A 16,675-nucleotide genomic window follows, 5' to 3' on the forward strand; every position below is an offset into this window, starting at 1 on the left:
TCCGCTTTAAATTTAGCTTTGGAGCCACTTATCAAGGTGATCACCATTTGCAGTTATTCTGGACATTTGAACCCATCTGAAGATTTTAATGGCTAATTGTGAATAATTGTAAGATTGCTTCTAATTTAGCATTTGCATTAAATGTTTTATAGCAAGAATTTTCCTACATTATAAAAAAACCATTTGCACTCAGTTGTGTATAACTAAACATGGTCACACTGGTTGTACTTAAGAATTTAAAGCACTTTGTTGCAGTAAATTAAAAAAAACGCATGGATTTTGGTTTGCTAAAGCACCAAACCGGGATCTCAATTAGAAAAACATCTAATTTGCATGGTGACGTGATTCAGAGCCATCAACTTTAACAACACAAAATCAAAGATTCTGCACATTATTGCATATAGAGAAGTTAAAGCTTTACATAATCTAATGAGTTGATGAGAAGAAGTAGCTGTTGCAGAACAGCACATCTGCTGTGCAGGATGAACCCTAGTCTGAACTGAACGGACCATAATATTAGTAAATATAATGTTTGAACCAATCATTTAGATGCCAGTTTACCATGAAAAACATGATGTACCAACACTGATATTTACTGTAACAGAAACAAAAACTTGTCACCAGCAATGTCCTTATATCAGCTAAGACAGAGATAGGTTCCCAAACTTTTCCAGGCAGCAACCAGTCTGTTGGGGGTCCAGTAGGGCCCACCAGATACTTCATGCAGTAAAATAAAAACTGTTTTGTAGACAGAAACACATCCAGAAAGACACACTCCATGTTAACAATAAGCTGGAATCACCCATTCATGACCAGATACACACTGACAATGTGATGAAATAAAAAGGTTCTTTTATCAGTATTTATTCCGGTGGCTGGGAAATCCAAAACAAGTTAAAATAAAAATAATAATTAAAAAAAAAAAAAAATTCAAAATTCAAAAACATTTTGAAAACCAATTCACACTACAAAAACAAATTTCAATTTCAAAAACCAAGTTTAAATAAATAAAAAAAAAACTAATTTAAATGAAAAGCAAATTCAGATGATAGGAAACAAATATGCATTTTTAAAAACAAATTTATATTTTAAGAAACATTTTTACAATTTTAGAAAACAAATATGCAGCTTATGAGAAAAAAAATAAAATTAAGAAAACAAATTCCTATTTGAAGAAATAAATTTATATTTCAGGAAACACTTTTAAAAGAGACAAGAATCTACAATTGGCAGAACTCTTTTACAAATCCTGAAACAAATAGAAAAAAAGGCAGATTGACACGGAGTGGGAGGAACTTAAACACCGGAAGTGGCACAGTGGTGACATCATTTCATGGTAGACACCATTTTAACATCAAGATTTTGTAGTTTCCTGTGGAAACAGGCTCAGCCAAGCAGTCAAATATTTAAATATCAGGTGGATATTTTATTAATGTACAGAAAATATCAGCTATGTCCTGTTTATTCCAGGTTGAAATGACCAGTCGCTTTCATGTTTATGGTGACATGGAGGAGATATATAACTGTACTGTAACAAACCACAGCAATATTTACAATCGTTCAGACAGGAAGGAGCAGCAGAATCATCATAACCAGAAACCATAACCAGGTAGAGAGGTTTATTGTAACTTCTCTTTTGAAGAAATCATTTTTTGAAATGTGATAAAACACAAAATAACTAGATATCAGCTAAGCAACAAAAAGCTGTTTTATCAGAAGCATTCATTAGCAATTCCAGGTTTAGTTTAGTTTATTTAGGATCCCCATTAGCTGTAGCAAGCTTATTGTATGGCCAAAATGCATGTAGTTCACCTTATGCAACTTGGCTTCCTCTGTATTACAGCTATTCTTCCTGGGGTCCAGAACAATTATAATATCAAAAACAAAAACTTGTAAAAAGTTACACAGCACATCAGCACTCAGTCCTGGAATACAAGCTATTTACATATTCAGAATAATCTCTTTACATCCATTTTTACATAGTAAATGCATGCATGTAGGTCTTGCCTAAAGAAAAGCTTCCAAATAAAATACACCCCACTACAAACTCATTCTCAAACAAAATAAGGCTTTGAAAGAAATATGGTGTTGTAGAGACTTGGAACAGGGGGCTGAGGATGGTATGAGGGGCTTGTCCAGCTCATCAATCAGGCCAGGCAGCCTGTTTGTCTCTGTTCCTGTGCTCAGCCTGGCCCGCAGGCTTGACTGGGCGTGGTCTAAAGAGGGCCTCTGCAGGACTGAGCTCACCTCAGCTAATGATAGGGCCCACTGTACTTGGTATAAATCACTGTGACCCATAAACACCACCTCCACGCATTCATTAAGTCTGTGCACATTCACCTTTTCACTCACGCAAAAAGTCTTATCGATTGTGTACACCTGTGCAGACACGTACAACCTAACACAACACCGATTCCAACACATCTAACAGAGGCCTGAGCTAGGAAGTAGAGAGGTGGTGGGGGTTTGGTTTTTCTTCCCCTGCAGCACTTATTAGTCAGACTACCTAAATAATGGAATGCTCCCCTTATAGACCTTATTCTGGATGGACATGAAAAGGATTGCAAATAACCAACAGTGAGAGACAAATGCAAGCTAGAAAGCAAAGACTAATTGAGAAAGCAGTGAGACAGATGTTATTTAGAGTTGCATGAGGGAACACAAACAAATCTTTAAATACCTTCCTGTTTCCTAACAGAGAGCATCCATCATCTTGGCATCATAGATTTCCAACGTGATGCTACATTCTAAAGTGGCACGCCACCTCAATGCTCTCTAAATAACGGTGTGTTTTTCATTTTAGTCACTCATACTCCTGGTATTTTAACTAAATAAAGCCATACATCCTTTATTAGCGTGTCTACTGTCCTACAAAAAGCCTAATGAGTAGCACTTTATTGATTAATCCAAGCTGGAAACTGGAAACTTCCCATGAATTAGTGAGGTCAAACCTACCAAAACCAGAGCAGTCACTGAGAGAAAGGTACAGCTTTAATTAATTCATTTCAATAAATATGCGTAAATGTCAAATTTCAGCATCCTCAGCACTTGTGGAGGCCCACTGGGCAAGGGTGTGCTGTGCTTTGCTAAAAGCAACAGTAGCTTAGCAGGTGAGCTAGAGTTACCATGAGCTCGTGTTTATTTTAGGATCAGCTTAGGCAATATTCACAAGTCCCAGCAAAGCTTATCTGTACCACGTACAAGAACATTTTTCTGGAGGAAAATATACAGCCTGGCTCAGCACAGTGTGTTCTAGACTTTCACAACTCAATGTACTAACTTTATTTTTCTATCTACTCACCTTGGCTTTACCTTTTATATTAAAGTTAACTGATTTCTTGACACTTTTTGAACCAGGACCAACCTTTGGGCCAAAGATTTCTCCACCCTACATCGTCAGCACAATGTTGTGTCTTGTTATAACAATACACTGTCTTTGGTAACTCCTGATCTGACTTTCTGTGTATGGACATTGTGTGTATCTTTCTATGAATGGTAGAAAATGTCTCTATTCATCAGAATTGGGATGTTTTGGCATAATTTCTTCATCTGTGCTTTGACAAAGCTACATGAGAAAACCCAAGAATACATTCTCCCCCATTGTGCTGTCTGTGTATTCTTCTACAACATGAAGCTTTGTTTCAACCCATGTTACCTTCAGTGTCTTGTAGTTTTATGATGTCCTTTTTCTCTTCTTTAAGCTACGCTCAAACGTGAACACTTTCTTTTTTCTCTTTTTTTTCCAATTTCTCCTCCATGTGTAGAGACTTGCGCCGTCAACAATGGCGGCTGCGACAGGACGTGTAAGGACACGGCCACAGGGGTGCGCTGCAGCTGTCCTGTGGGATTTACGCTGCAGCCTGATGGCAAAACCTGCAAAGGTTAGTAAAGACATGAAAGTGTGTGTGCGTACATGTGTGTGAGGTGGTGCCTGGTTGCTATTGACTGAGTACTCTGTGTGTGCTGGGGAGGTTCAGATCACCCTCAGCCTGCTATGACTGGCATCTGAGTGATGTAGAGCCAAAGCCTGAGCCCACCATCCGCCTAACTTTCAACTGCCCGGGCTCCTGTTGCGGTCAATTGGCGCTGGTGCCGCTTGTTGTTGTTGTTGCCTTTGCAGTTGAGCATTTCTCCATTTCTGACAGCCCAACAGTGACGTCAATGATGATGGTCCGTGGAGAAGATGCCGCAGCGGGGGCTTTAACGTCCCAAACAGATTGCTAAAGCATTTTGCCGTTACTCTAAACAAACATCTGAAAGAGGCTAACCTGTGGGCTCAAAGCTGAGTCCCACACTGGTCTTTATAGAGGCTTTATTCTTCTGAGGGCTGGACAAAGCAGCAGGCTGGCGCTATGAGGACGCTTTCTTTTTCCAGGCTTGGGAGTATTTAGTCTCAAGCTCAGAGACAGCGTTGTTTACAACTGTTTGAAGATGGTTTTGGTGCACATTTGAAAGAAAAGGATCTTACTTTTATAAAAAAAAAAAAAAACAAACAAACAAAAAAAACATTTGTTTACGATTTCAAAGTAAATGCAAAGAGGACTCGGATTAAAAAGTTTAGAAAGACAGAACTTTGACACAACGATTGAGCATAAGGAATTATAGACATTGCTATGCTTAAACAAGTTTTCCATGTGATGTGCTGTATACACTGTGATGTGAGGGTTTGTGTACTGCTTTGTTTTGACATGAAAATGAATAGAGAGGAAAGTATTCTAACTTCTAATGTGGCCATGGGCATACTGAAGGGTGAACAAAGACAGACAATTAAAGAAACTTGATTTTAAATAACCAAAATGATTGCATTGGCAGGTAAAGCTGAACACTAAGCAGTTGTCAAAAACTAGAAAAGAGACATTATTTATGATTGAAGAATGACATGATCATCAAATTCAAAAGTGTCTGTACATATGGAGCTTTTGACAAGCATAGAGATTGTGTATGGTTGACTGTTAACTGAATCCAGAAATGTGAGGAGAGCACAAAGGCATAAAGAGATGGATGGAGTCTCCATGACGTCACTCAGGTTTCTGAAGAGCTGAATTGAAGCTCGGTGGGCGGTTCCTACCATCACCATCTTGGCAGGAGCATGTGTGTCGTCTCGCCCAGAAAATACAAATATGGGGAAAGAGGTAGAGCTGAGAGGGGGGCTGTGAGCGTCATGGTGGATGATTGACATTGAGCGAACTCCGAGCTGCCTGTAGCTAAGAGCTAACCGAGATAACCCGGAGATAACAAAAGCTAACCAGCTAACGGATGTTAACGGGATAAAGCTAGGTCACGCTGTTAACCAGCTGAAAACTGCAGTTATTCGACATTCTTCTTATTTGAAGCGGAGATTGGGTACCTGTCAATCAAGAGTACACGCCCCTTAATATGCAGAATTTCGAGATTAAATTACTTTTAAACAGGCAAGTTAGAAAAAATTTCACTCCCCCCCACAGTTGTCATGAAGGTAAACCTGACCTATAAACCAAAAATGGATTTGTGAACCAGGCTGTAAACATGTTTATTTCTGCTGTGAAGTTGGTCTTTTTAACATAGGAGTCCACATAGGCTTTACTTTTTACCACCGGAGGTTACCGCTTGGGAGAGCAGAAGATTTTAGCTACATTCACACTGCTGGTCTTGGTGCTACTTTTTTTGTGTGGTTGTGCATGTTAAAATTTGATGCAACTCTCGTCAGAGTCCAGTGGGAACTGTTGGCAGCCCTGAAGAGACTCGTATGGACAGAAAAGAACATAAATGACCTTTCTACATGGTAGCACATGTAAACAATCTGCAAGTAACTGCACAATCGAAGCCAGTAAAATAATGACATCAATACTAGAAGAGGACTTACAAATAATATTATATTGTTTTGTCCGCTTATGAATTTAGCCGATACATTTGTGTGAAAACTGAAAAATCTGGTTTTTTGAGTGTGCGCTTCTTTACATGGAAACGGCTAACTTAGACAAGATAGCGCAGATGCTAATCTTGCTAACAGAAGTTTGTTCATGTAAAAAGCCAGATTTTATTGAAGAATGTGCCAGTACAGAAGAAAACACTAGTGAAATAGCATTGGAGACTCAGTCGGACATTGAGCTAGTGAACAACTTAGAGAAAGAGGTGGTTTTTGCTAAAGTCCAGAAGTCCGGAAGATTGTTATTGCATTTGATGGAGCTGCTCGGCGCACAAAATGGCAGGAAACTGAGAGCTCTTGTCTGTCTTGTCTTGAAGGCACTTGTACAACTAAGCTGCAAATTTGTCTGTGCACTTTTAATGTGAAGGTTATTTTTTTAAATGTGCCTGTGTAGATGCAGGTTTTTGGCAGTGAAGGCAAGGCAAAGCAAGTCAAGTTTATCTGTATAGGACATTTCATGTACAAGATGAGCGTCAAATAGAAAAGGTTTTAATCTTGATTTAACAGCTGAGAGTTTCAGCAGATCTGCAGCTTTCTGGGAGTCTGTTCCACAAGTGAGGAGAATAAAAGCTGAATGCCGACTCTCCATGTTTGGTTCTTCCATTGGGAACAGAAAGTAGACCTGTTCCTAATGACCTAAGAGAGCAAACTGGTTCTTAACAAACCGCAAGATCCTGAATGTATTTTGGTCCAAAACCATTCAGTGCTTCATAAACTAACAGCAGGATTTTGAAGTCAATTCTTTGACATACAAGAAACCTGTATAAAGATCTGAGGACTGAAGTTATATGATCCACTTTCTTGGTCTTTGTGAGAACTTGACCAGCAGCATTCTGGACTAATTGCAGCTTTCCTATGGACTATTTAGGGAGACCTGTAAGGACAGTGTTATAGTAGTAGTAGTACTAGTAGCAACAGTAGTGAAAATCCCTAGTATTAAACAAAAAAAAAAAAAAACAACACCTGCCTTCATTCGTCTTAGCTTAGTTCAGAAAACAAAAGGAACAGACCAGGTGGGAACAAAAGATTAGAAAAGATGAAAAGTATGTATATTAATTAGGCTAAACAGAAAACCCAGCATAAATCTAACTGAATCTAACACAGAAAACATCAAGTCATGGGTTTTGTTCCATTTTTTTGTCAGTAATGTAAGAAACGGTGACCTTATAATGTTGGGCACGCTTTGGTTGCATGCAGTCATCCATATGATGAACATGAGCTGCAAAATTAAGTTTCACTTTGGATATTCATCTTTTATTATGTTAAGCCTGCATAGCATTTATGCAGGCTGCACTTAACACCATGAAATCATGACTTCTGTCTTTACAGGCTAATGGTTAACTCATGACAACAGGTGAAGAAGCATGCAAGAAAATGTCAAATTATCTAGAAACTGTAATAAAGTTCAATTATTAGCAGACATTATCATTCCTCCATCTATATTTGGTTGAAGCCACGCCTTCCATGCAGAAAAGGTATTTGGAGATCCGTGCGACCAGGTAGTTGCTGTTCCAGTTGCACCAACTCGGAAAAAATGGACGTCTCCAAAATAACTTATTAGTGAGCATCTACAACTGTCAAAAGAGGAAAAACACAAACCTATTGTACAAAATGTGCGCCATGCAAACACCAGCCAATTAAGGCGATTGTGATTAATAAACTTAACACACTTTTTATGACTAAACCACAGAAACAACTTGATTACCAATGAAAACTACTGACCGCTGGAAACCTAATGGAAAGTTAATTATAAAGAGTTTTAATAGACAACAGTGGACCACAAGTGGTACTATTGGTACAGACATCTTTAAACCTGGAAATTCGGGGTCTTCTGAAATTCATGAGCTCGCTGCTTGGAAGATGTTTTTGTCATTTCTGGCAGAAACTTCTCAGAATTCCGATAACAACTGGAGTGCACGAATATTACTCTTCATCCTCACTTCAGACTGTATATGTACTTGGAAGTAATACTGCATTGTCTTCTTTTTCTTGGATAGTGAAGCAACAACAGTCTTTTAGTTTAATTATAGCATGCAAGGGTAGTCGTGCAAGTTGTGTTTAATGGGGAGATCAATGTGTTATTCCACGTTGTAATTTATTTATCTTTTGATTGGTAGTTAAAACGGCTTCTGTCTGCTTATCTTCTTAGTTTGGATGATGAAAGGGAGTTGTAGGACGCCTCTCTGCTCAATTAAATCCAAAATGCCACCGACATGCTCTCAGAGATAGACAGGTGCTGTCATAGCAACAAAGCATGTCAGTCGTGTAGTTGCGAGATCACTGTTTGCTTATCAGAATCCGGGTAACATGTGATGTGAGCGTACCCTTACAGATTTTATAATCCATGTATGTGTGTGAGTGTGTGTGTGTGCGTTCCTGAGTATGTGTGTTTGCAAAATGAGTGTCAGGCAGTCTGAGAATGTGGCATGTAGGTGTGTGAAATCTTGGAGCCGGAGCTGTCTCAGAGCTGCCAGGCAGACGACGCGTCGGCAAACTTTGAGATGTTTGAACAGTGAGGCCCACGCTGGCCCCTGTCCCTCGGTCTCTCGCACTCTCCCTCCCCTGACGTAACCACAGTCATACAGACAGCACCATCCAGCTGCAGATGTAGTAAATACAGCCCCCTGGCAAAAAATAATGGAATGCTGGTGGATGTTTATTCAGCTGTTTTATTTCATTTTTATTTAATTAAAGAAAAAAGAAACAGAAATCACTCAAAGGACGCAGAACTATTCAACAGCTGAACACTCTGGCTTCATGAAACTTAGCTTCAGAAAAGCTGAGAAATTTGTAAGAAGTCACAGTTTTCACAAATGAAAACCTCGTTTTTAAATGATCAAGCTTCACCCTTCTTGTATAGCAGGTCACAGATCAGCTTTGCAGGATGAAATCTTTTCACCATAAATTTGAACTCTGATTTAAAGCCATGCTGTTTCATTATCATGTAATTGAGTTAAAATGTCTTTTATGAAAAGTTTTATTCAACCTGAAAAATAACTTTAACATCAACAGACCTCATTTTGATGGGCTGGAATATAAGATTTCATTGTGACTGACATCCCAGACATGTTTGGGAGGTACTCATGGCCCAGTTGTGGCACTGGCAAATGCTATGTGACCAGATGTGGTTCTGGATGTCAGTAGTCAGCCTGGTGTGGATTATGGCAAGTCTCCTGTGTGCCACATATGTTCCAGATGATAGGTGTTGGCCTGGATGTGGATAAAAGGCAAATTGTTGTTGGTCAGAAGTGGTCATAATATGGGAAGCCCTCTTAAAAATATATATACACATATGTATATATATATATATATATATTTTTTTTTTTTTTTTTTTTGTCATTTTTTTGTTTCATTGTAAATGACTTTATCATAAGCTAAAATAACTGAATGAATATCCTCAAGTAGAGGTGATTTTGTCCTGTTTTGATAAGAAAAAAAGAAAAAAAAAAGATTTATATGTGTATATACACAAAAAAGTATTTTTTTCAGTCATATATATTTTGAATGAGGTTTGAATGAAAGCGTCAATGATAAGTCAAAAAGTCCAAAAGGTGGGACAGAAGCTTTTCCTCTGTGGTAAATCATTATTATGTTTTTATTTAGGCTGGCATAGCGGTTAGCACTGTGGCCTAATAGCAAGAAGGTTGCTGGTTTCGATCCTCGGCTGGAGCGAGGCTTGGACAGTGGCCTTTGTATGTTCTTCCCGTGTATGCGTGGATTCTTTTCGGATACCCCGGCTTCCTCCCACCGTCCAAGGACATGCATGTTGGGTTTATTGGTTACTCTAAATTGCCCATAGGGGTGGGTGTGAGCGTGAGTGGTTATTTGTTTCTGTGTGGCCCTGTGATGGCCTGGCCAGCTGTCCAGGGTGTACCCTGCCTTTTGCCCAAAGACTGCTGGGATAGGTTCCAGCTTCTCCACAACCTTTCATCGGACTAAGTGGTTAGGAAAATGAATGAATGAATGTTTTTATTTCGTAAATGAAGTCTCGAGCCAGAAACCACCAGGTCCAGTGCATCAGAAACTGGTATGGCACCGTGATCAGCAAAGCCACCTTGGTTTGGTCGCCCCTTCACAGATCAGCCTACAAACTACAGAAGGATTTATGTTTACTTTAGCAGAGGTAGCGTCCCGGTTTGAACGGGGCAGTTATCATTGACATATGTTTTGTATCCATCCAAAACCATGACAGCTCAGAGTTGGAAGTTGAAGTCATCTCTGCTTCTCTGCAGACAACTTAATCAGTCTGTGTGGTGTTGGTGATTAGTGGCGAATGTGCTGCACCTTCAGAGGTGGGAACCAAAAACCTTTGACCAGAGCAACTCTCTCTTTCCTCTTGCTGGGCAGCCATTACCTCCACATCACAGTAACTATGTTTTGTTAAGTTTATGGTTTGCACCCTTCCACAAAATTGCACACATGGTCAAACACCCATTTGTGGTATTTCACTACTGATGTTTTACATGTTCATACCCCACTTTAGTATATTGATTTAGTTCTTTTCAATAAAGTAAAATGGTCATGAATCTTTTTTCATGTTTGACTTTGTTATCACTGTGAGCCAAGTTGGTAACAATAAGGAACATAGTATAAAATAAAACTACTTAATCCAGTTTATTTAACACTATTTAAATCTATAATTCATCATGTATAGTATATTTCATTTGTTACATCATTTTTGATTACATTTCTGTAAACATCCAAGCTTTCTGAAAATATTTGCTGCTCTATCTTACACCTTACTCTTAGCTCACCTAACTTTTACCATTCCTCTCACCATAATTACAAGGATTCTGTTTCGCTTCAGCATAAACACATGCTGAGGCGTTTGCTGATGCTGATGAAGTGCCAATGTTTTTATCAACTAAACATATCAGAGAACATTGTTGGATTTCCTGCATGTATTGTAAATAAAAATGATTTGGCAACTTCTCCAACAGAAAAAACTTATGAGAGATACACAAAACTGTGCTTCCTGGAAGAACATGTCTCTTCTGTTTGCAAGCTTAAGCCAAGCAGTTTGTATGAACACTTCCAATCTGTCTTTTTTGGTCATTTGTGGTCCTAAAAGAACCCAGCATTTATGTTGGTGGAAAACTGTAAAGTCCCCCTCTGTTATTTGGGCCAGAGTTGAGTGGGGAAGATGGGTTGGGGTGCAGTCTGGCTGTCCCACACCCACATAATTCGGCTGTGTATTACCCCCCAGTCTTCATAAATCTAGTATTAAGGGGAGCTCAGGGACATCATGGAAGCATAATGCTGATTAAGCAGACTAATTCAAAACCAAAGCTTAACAAAAGCTATGACTTTCAGGACCCTTCAGTGTTATACAGTTGTGACATGAAGGGGAACTCATGAAGAAATGCATATGATGCAGCCTTCAAGCTAAAGGTGATCAGTGAGGCTGTTGAAGAAGGAAATGGGGTTGCTGCACTCTCTGCCTTTCCCACTTTCTCTTTCTGGCTTCCTTAGACACTGTTTTCACCTTCTTTCCTCATACAGCCATGATAAATTTTCATTTGAAGAGGAGAAAAAAGCTGCATAAAGTAGAGCGCTGTGTTTACAAAGAGGGGAACCGAAAGCAAAGGTCACATGATCCCGGGAGAGACAGATCCGCTCGAGCACATTTACAATATCTGGTTTCTGAAGAGGGCAGCCACCCCTGGAGCGCCAACATCCATCAAGCTCTGTACACTGACAAAATGGAAATCATCCATTATTACTGAAGACTGTAAATAAAAAGATGGACGATGTTGAAGCTCGGTGGGGGGTTCCTACCATCGCCATCTTGGCAGGGGCATGTGTGTCGTCTTGCCCAGAAAAAGCAAATATGAGCAAAGAGGTGGAGCTGAGAGGGGGGCTATGAGCGTCATGGTAGATGATTGGCATCAAGTGAACTCCGAGCTGCCTGTAGCTAATAGCTTACTGAGTTAACCGGTTAGGAGATAAGTAGGATAAATCTCAGTAAGTAGGATAAGTCATGTTGTTCACCGGCAAAAAAACGCAGTTGTTCTGTGCTCTTCTCACTTGAAGCAGGAGATCGGCTATCTGTCAATCAAAACTACGCGCCCCGAATTATGCCGAATTTCAAGATTAAAATACTTTTAAAAGGACGAGTTAGAAAAAAATGCACTCCCCCCACAGTTGTCATTAAGGTAAACCTGACCTATTAAACCGAAAATGGATTTTTGAACCAGCCTGTAAACATGCTTATTTCTGCTATGAAGTTGGTCTTCTTAACATGGGAGTCTATGGGGATTTGCTCTGTTTTGCAGCCAGCCCCTAGTGGATGAAGGGGGGACTGCAGTTTTATGCACTTCCGCATAGGCTTCACTTTCTTTCTTTTTTTTTTTTTTTTTTTTTTTGTCTTGTCCAGCATTTAGGCAAGCAGAATGATGGTCTGTATGCTGTGTTCTGCTGAGCAAATTTTCTCTGCCAAGGGAAGCTTTATAGATATAATGATCACCTTGACTTTCTGAATTTTTATTTTATTTCTATATTTATTTTGTATTGTTGTTTGAATTGTAGAGTTTGTACTGCTGGACCAGAGAGGACAGACGAAAGAAAGAAAGAGAAAGGAGAAAAAACACCTCATAGGAAAAGTGAAAGAGATAAAGGGAGAGAAAAGGGAGAGAAAAAAAACAACTAAAAAATAACCCAAAAACAAAAAGAAAGAAAACAACCTACAGATGTATACATACACACATACAGGCACACACATACATATACACACACATACACACGCATACATACACATACAAATACACACACGTATACACACATAATATATATATATATATACACATATATATACATATGTACACATATACATATACACATACATACATATACACACACACCTCTATGCACACACATACACACACATACATACGTACAAACATATATGCACTCGCCAGTATTAACACATATACATACACATACAAGCCAACTTTAGATCATAGTAACTAAACTATGAATCTAAAAAGTTAAATATAAATGAGAAATGAGAAAACTAGCTGCTGTTAGTGAATAAAACTGCAGACGACTCGGTGACTGTGTCACATGCAGAACATGCAGAGTGGAAGGGGTTCCGGAAAAGGTGATCATGCCAGTGTGACCCCTCCCACACAAAGGCAAGAGGCACGCCAGGAGTACCCCCGAGACCCGGGCCATCGGCAGCCAACCCCAGGCGCAGACCCCAACCGCCCCACCCCAGAGCCAGCCATGCACCGACCCAGGAGGCGGCAGAGGGGGGTCCCAGCCAGAGTCCCCCGCAGTCAGGGGGAACAGGCCCCAGCAGGCCCGGACCAGCAAGGACACCGGCCACCCAGGGCAGACAGAGCGCGGGCCCCACAGCCCCAAGAGCCCAGAAGCAACCCCCCACCCCCGCAGGCAGAGGGCCCAGCCCACACCGACGGAGGGCCGGGATCCCCAGACCGCCACTGAGCGGCAGCCAGGCCGCACCCCAGCGCACCAGCAGCGTTCCCCGAGCACCAAGACCCTCCACGCACCCACGCACGCATGCACACACACGTGCACACACACACACACACACACACACACACACACACACACACACACACACACACACACGCACACACACATGCACCCACCCACCTACCCCCACCCACACGCATCCACACTTCCTCCTTAAACACACCCTATCCACCCATTCTCTTACACACGCTCAAACTCACACTCTCCTACCCCCGTTCTTTATACACACACACCCCCTCACACACACATCCCTGCTCCCTCTATAATCACCCATTCTTCCATACACGCATACCCCACTCTACACACACACATACCTCCCTACACCCCTCTATCCACATTCACACTCCTCATTGTACACCCACCCCATCACTTCCCCGTACCACCAACATAACCCCACATACACACCCCCACCCATCTGCATACACCCCCCCTTCCTCCTATCCCAGCGGCCACCCACTTTCCTAAATTCTTTCACCCTGATCCCCCCACCCCCCCTCTACCCTAACATTCATTCACCACTTCATCCATTGGCTCATGCACGCCCTCACCTTTCTTTCCCAACGTGTCCCCTGTGAGATACCCCCGGGGGAGCAGGGGATAGGAGGGCCCCGATCAGGGCCCCACAACTACCCCCCACCCCGGTCAATGCCCCCCCACCACTTCACACATGCAGCCGATCCAGCACCACCCAGGGCCAGCAGCAGTCCCACCCCTGCCAGGCCAGCCCAGACCCAGGCCCCCTGAACAGCACCACTCCCCCGCCCAAACTCCTCCGGCACAGCCCCGGAAATAGGGGCGTGGCAGGACCCCATTGTCACCCCCTCCCTCCCAGCTTATGAATGATTGTGAAGTGCGTGTTGTTTGCAATTAAAATTGGGAAGAAGTAACCACATCATGTTTGGAGCGGGACCACCAAAGCAGCCCCGCCCACCGCACACTGCATGGCCCGCCCCCCAAAATATGTCCATGTGTTGTCAGTGTGTGTTTTTTGTGTTATGTTGACTAAGTGTAATTAAAACTGGGAGGTGAACCGATGCTGGGTGCAGCGATCGAAACCACCTTGATGGCCTCTCTCACCATCCAGATCAACGTGTCTGCCTCCCAACGCCCTGCCTGTGTGTGGTGGAAGAAGGGAAGGAGGGGGGTCCGGGGATTTAGGTCCCGAGGGAAGCGCGCCTCCCTCAAGAAGATGAGCCACCTATGGCACGAGGCACGTCCCCCATTCCCGGGGCCCCCGAAGGCCAGGACAGGCCAAGGGCAGCTGCCCCAACAACCAGGGCCCTCAGCAACACCAACAAAGGAGCCGCCACCGGCCCCAGAAGGCACCAACGAACCACATGCAAAAGGGGGGGGCAAAGAAGAGGAGGGGCGGGAGAAGGAGAGACAGACCAATAGCAAGAAGCCCCCACACCCCTAGGAGACGCCCCCACCCAGAGATACGTTGCATTCCCTCCTCCTTTACACACCAACACATTCACACCCCCTCACCATTAGCCTGGTATACACACACATCTACACACAGACACACCTACAGACCCACACATACATCTATACACATACACACCCATTCTAACAGATACACGGCCAAAAGTTTAGTCCACCTCCAAAACCCTACATCCCACTCACCCCCCTGCCCACCACAAAACACCCCTTCTCATTCTACCTACCCTAGAACAAACCACCACAACTCCCCACTTCTCTCACTGAAGTCCTACCCCCTTCATAATCATGACTCTTCACCCCCCTATACACCTACATACACATGCACCCCCCCACTCCCCCCTACACACGGGCCACTACCCCCCATACACATGCATCTCAATACTCCTCTATATACACACCCCTATCTCCCATGCATTTAACACCAGATTATCCACACACAAGCCCTTACCCCTTCCCACACACACACCACCCACTCCCTCATCCACAACCCCAACCCCCCACACAATCATGTACTATCACACTCCCCAAAACCTCCACCCCCACACCTACATGCCCTAACACACTCCCCCTTACACACAACCCTACCCCCCACAAACTCATGCTCCACTACACTCCCCATAAACCCCCCACATATAAACCACCACACACCTCCTACACCCCACACACTCATGTACTATCACAGTCCCCTAAACCTCCACCCCAACACCCCTCACACACTCCCGCATACACACACCCCTCACCCCCTATACCTTCATGTACCACTACAATCCTCTATACACACCCCGCATATACACCACCGCACTCCCTCATACGTACACCCCCACACATACATGCCTCAACAAACTCCCACATACACGCACCCCTACCCCCCATACATTCATGTACCACTACACTCCTCCATACACACCCCATATATACACAGGCACCCCCCATCCTCAACTATCTTGGGCCCAGGTCCCACGGACCCGCCCCCACTGCAGCGGCAGGTCCAGGTCAGCCCAACCCCCCCACGGCAGGGCCGACCCCCCATCCCCGAGAAGCAGGGGACAGCCCCGGACACCGGAGCCCAGGACCCGCACCCCGCCCACCCCACAGTGGCACGGCCACCCGTCACAGAGCCAATACCCGCCGATCCAGCCCCCTCCAGCGACCTCGCCCCACCGCCGAAAGGCAACTCCAACCATTGATCAACCCAAGGCCTCCCGCCAGGTCTGGAAACCTAGCCCCCCCAGTAATGAAGCAGCCAAGATCCCCATCCAGGGGTCCACCCCAGACCCATAGCCACCTGAGCCACCCAGCCAGTCCCCAGCCCTGAACGGTATGAGGTCACACTCTCCCCCCTACACTAAGTGATGGAGCTGATCACAGGAGACCAGAGAGAGTGAAATTCAACTGACTGATCCTTTGAGGAGGCAGACATAATTTCCATGCTGATGTAATCTAATAACAGATTTCTAAACTGCTGGATACACAGATTCTGTTTGCTTTTCCAGTTCACAAGGATAGTTTTCTTTGCAATGCACAGGCTGCTGAGGATTGGTTTTGCTAAATTAAACCCTATGTTATTTTCACCTAAGTGACTCAATAGGCACAATTTGGGGTTTGCAGGGATATTACATTTAAACCAGTCTGACAGATCTTTACATACCTGGAGCCAGAATCTCTGGACAGGTGGACAAGACCATAAAGCATGGTAGTAGCTGTCAATCATGTTGTCAGTACAGTGTGAACAGATATGTGAGTGTAACAGACCCATCTTGAACATCCTGTGTCCTGTATAATGAGTTCTGTGTAGAATTTTGAATTGTATTAATTGCATGTTTGAATTCT

The 16,675-nt window shown here is 43.0% G+C and overlaps 2 protein-coding genes across 3 annotated transcripts in view; both read left to right on the plus strand.

Moving 5' to 3' along the window:
• The window catches only part of scube1 (signal peptide, CUB domain, EGF-like 1), a gene marked incomplete at its 5' end in the record, with an annotated part of 128,670 nt that overhangs the window by 77,792 nt on the left and 34,203 nt on the right, over nucleotides 1-16,675 (plus strand). For both annotated transcript variants that reach the window (XM_079263456.1, XM_079263457.1), the window contains one exon: nucleotides 3,765-3,881. In XM_079263456.1, the coding sequence (XP_079119582.1) occupies nucleotides 3,765-3,881 (117 nt within the window). The remainder of the gene's footprint in view (nucleotides 1-3,764; nucleotides 3,882-16,675) is intronic.
• mpped1 (metallophosphoesterase domain containing 1) overlaps nucleotides 1-16,675 on the plus strand; it is a gene marked incomplete at both ends in the record, with an annotated part of 231,372 nt that overhangs the window by 76,321 nt on the left and 138,376 nt on the right. The window lies entirely within an intron of this gene.

The sequence above is a fragment of the Telmatherina bonti genome (genome assembly GCF_933228915.1).
Source record: "Telmatherina bonti genome assembly, chromosome: 23".
In the NCBI taxonomy this organism is placed as follows: domain Eukaryota; kingdom Metazoa; phylum Chordata; class Actinopteri; order Atheriniformes; family Telmatherinidae; genus Telmatherina; species Telmatherina bonti.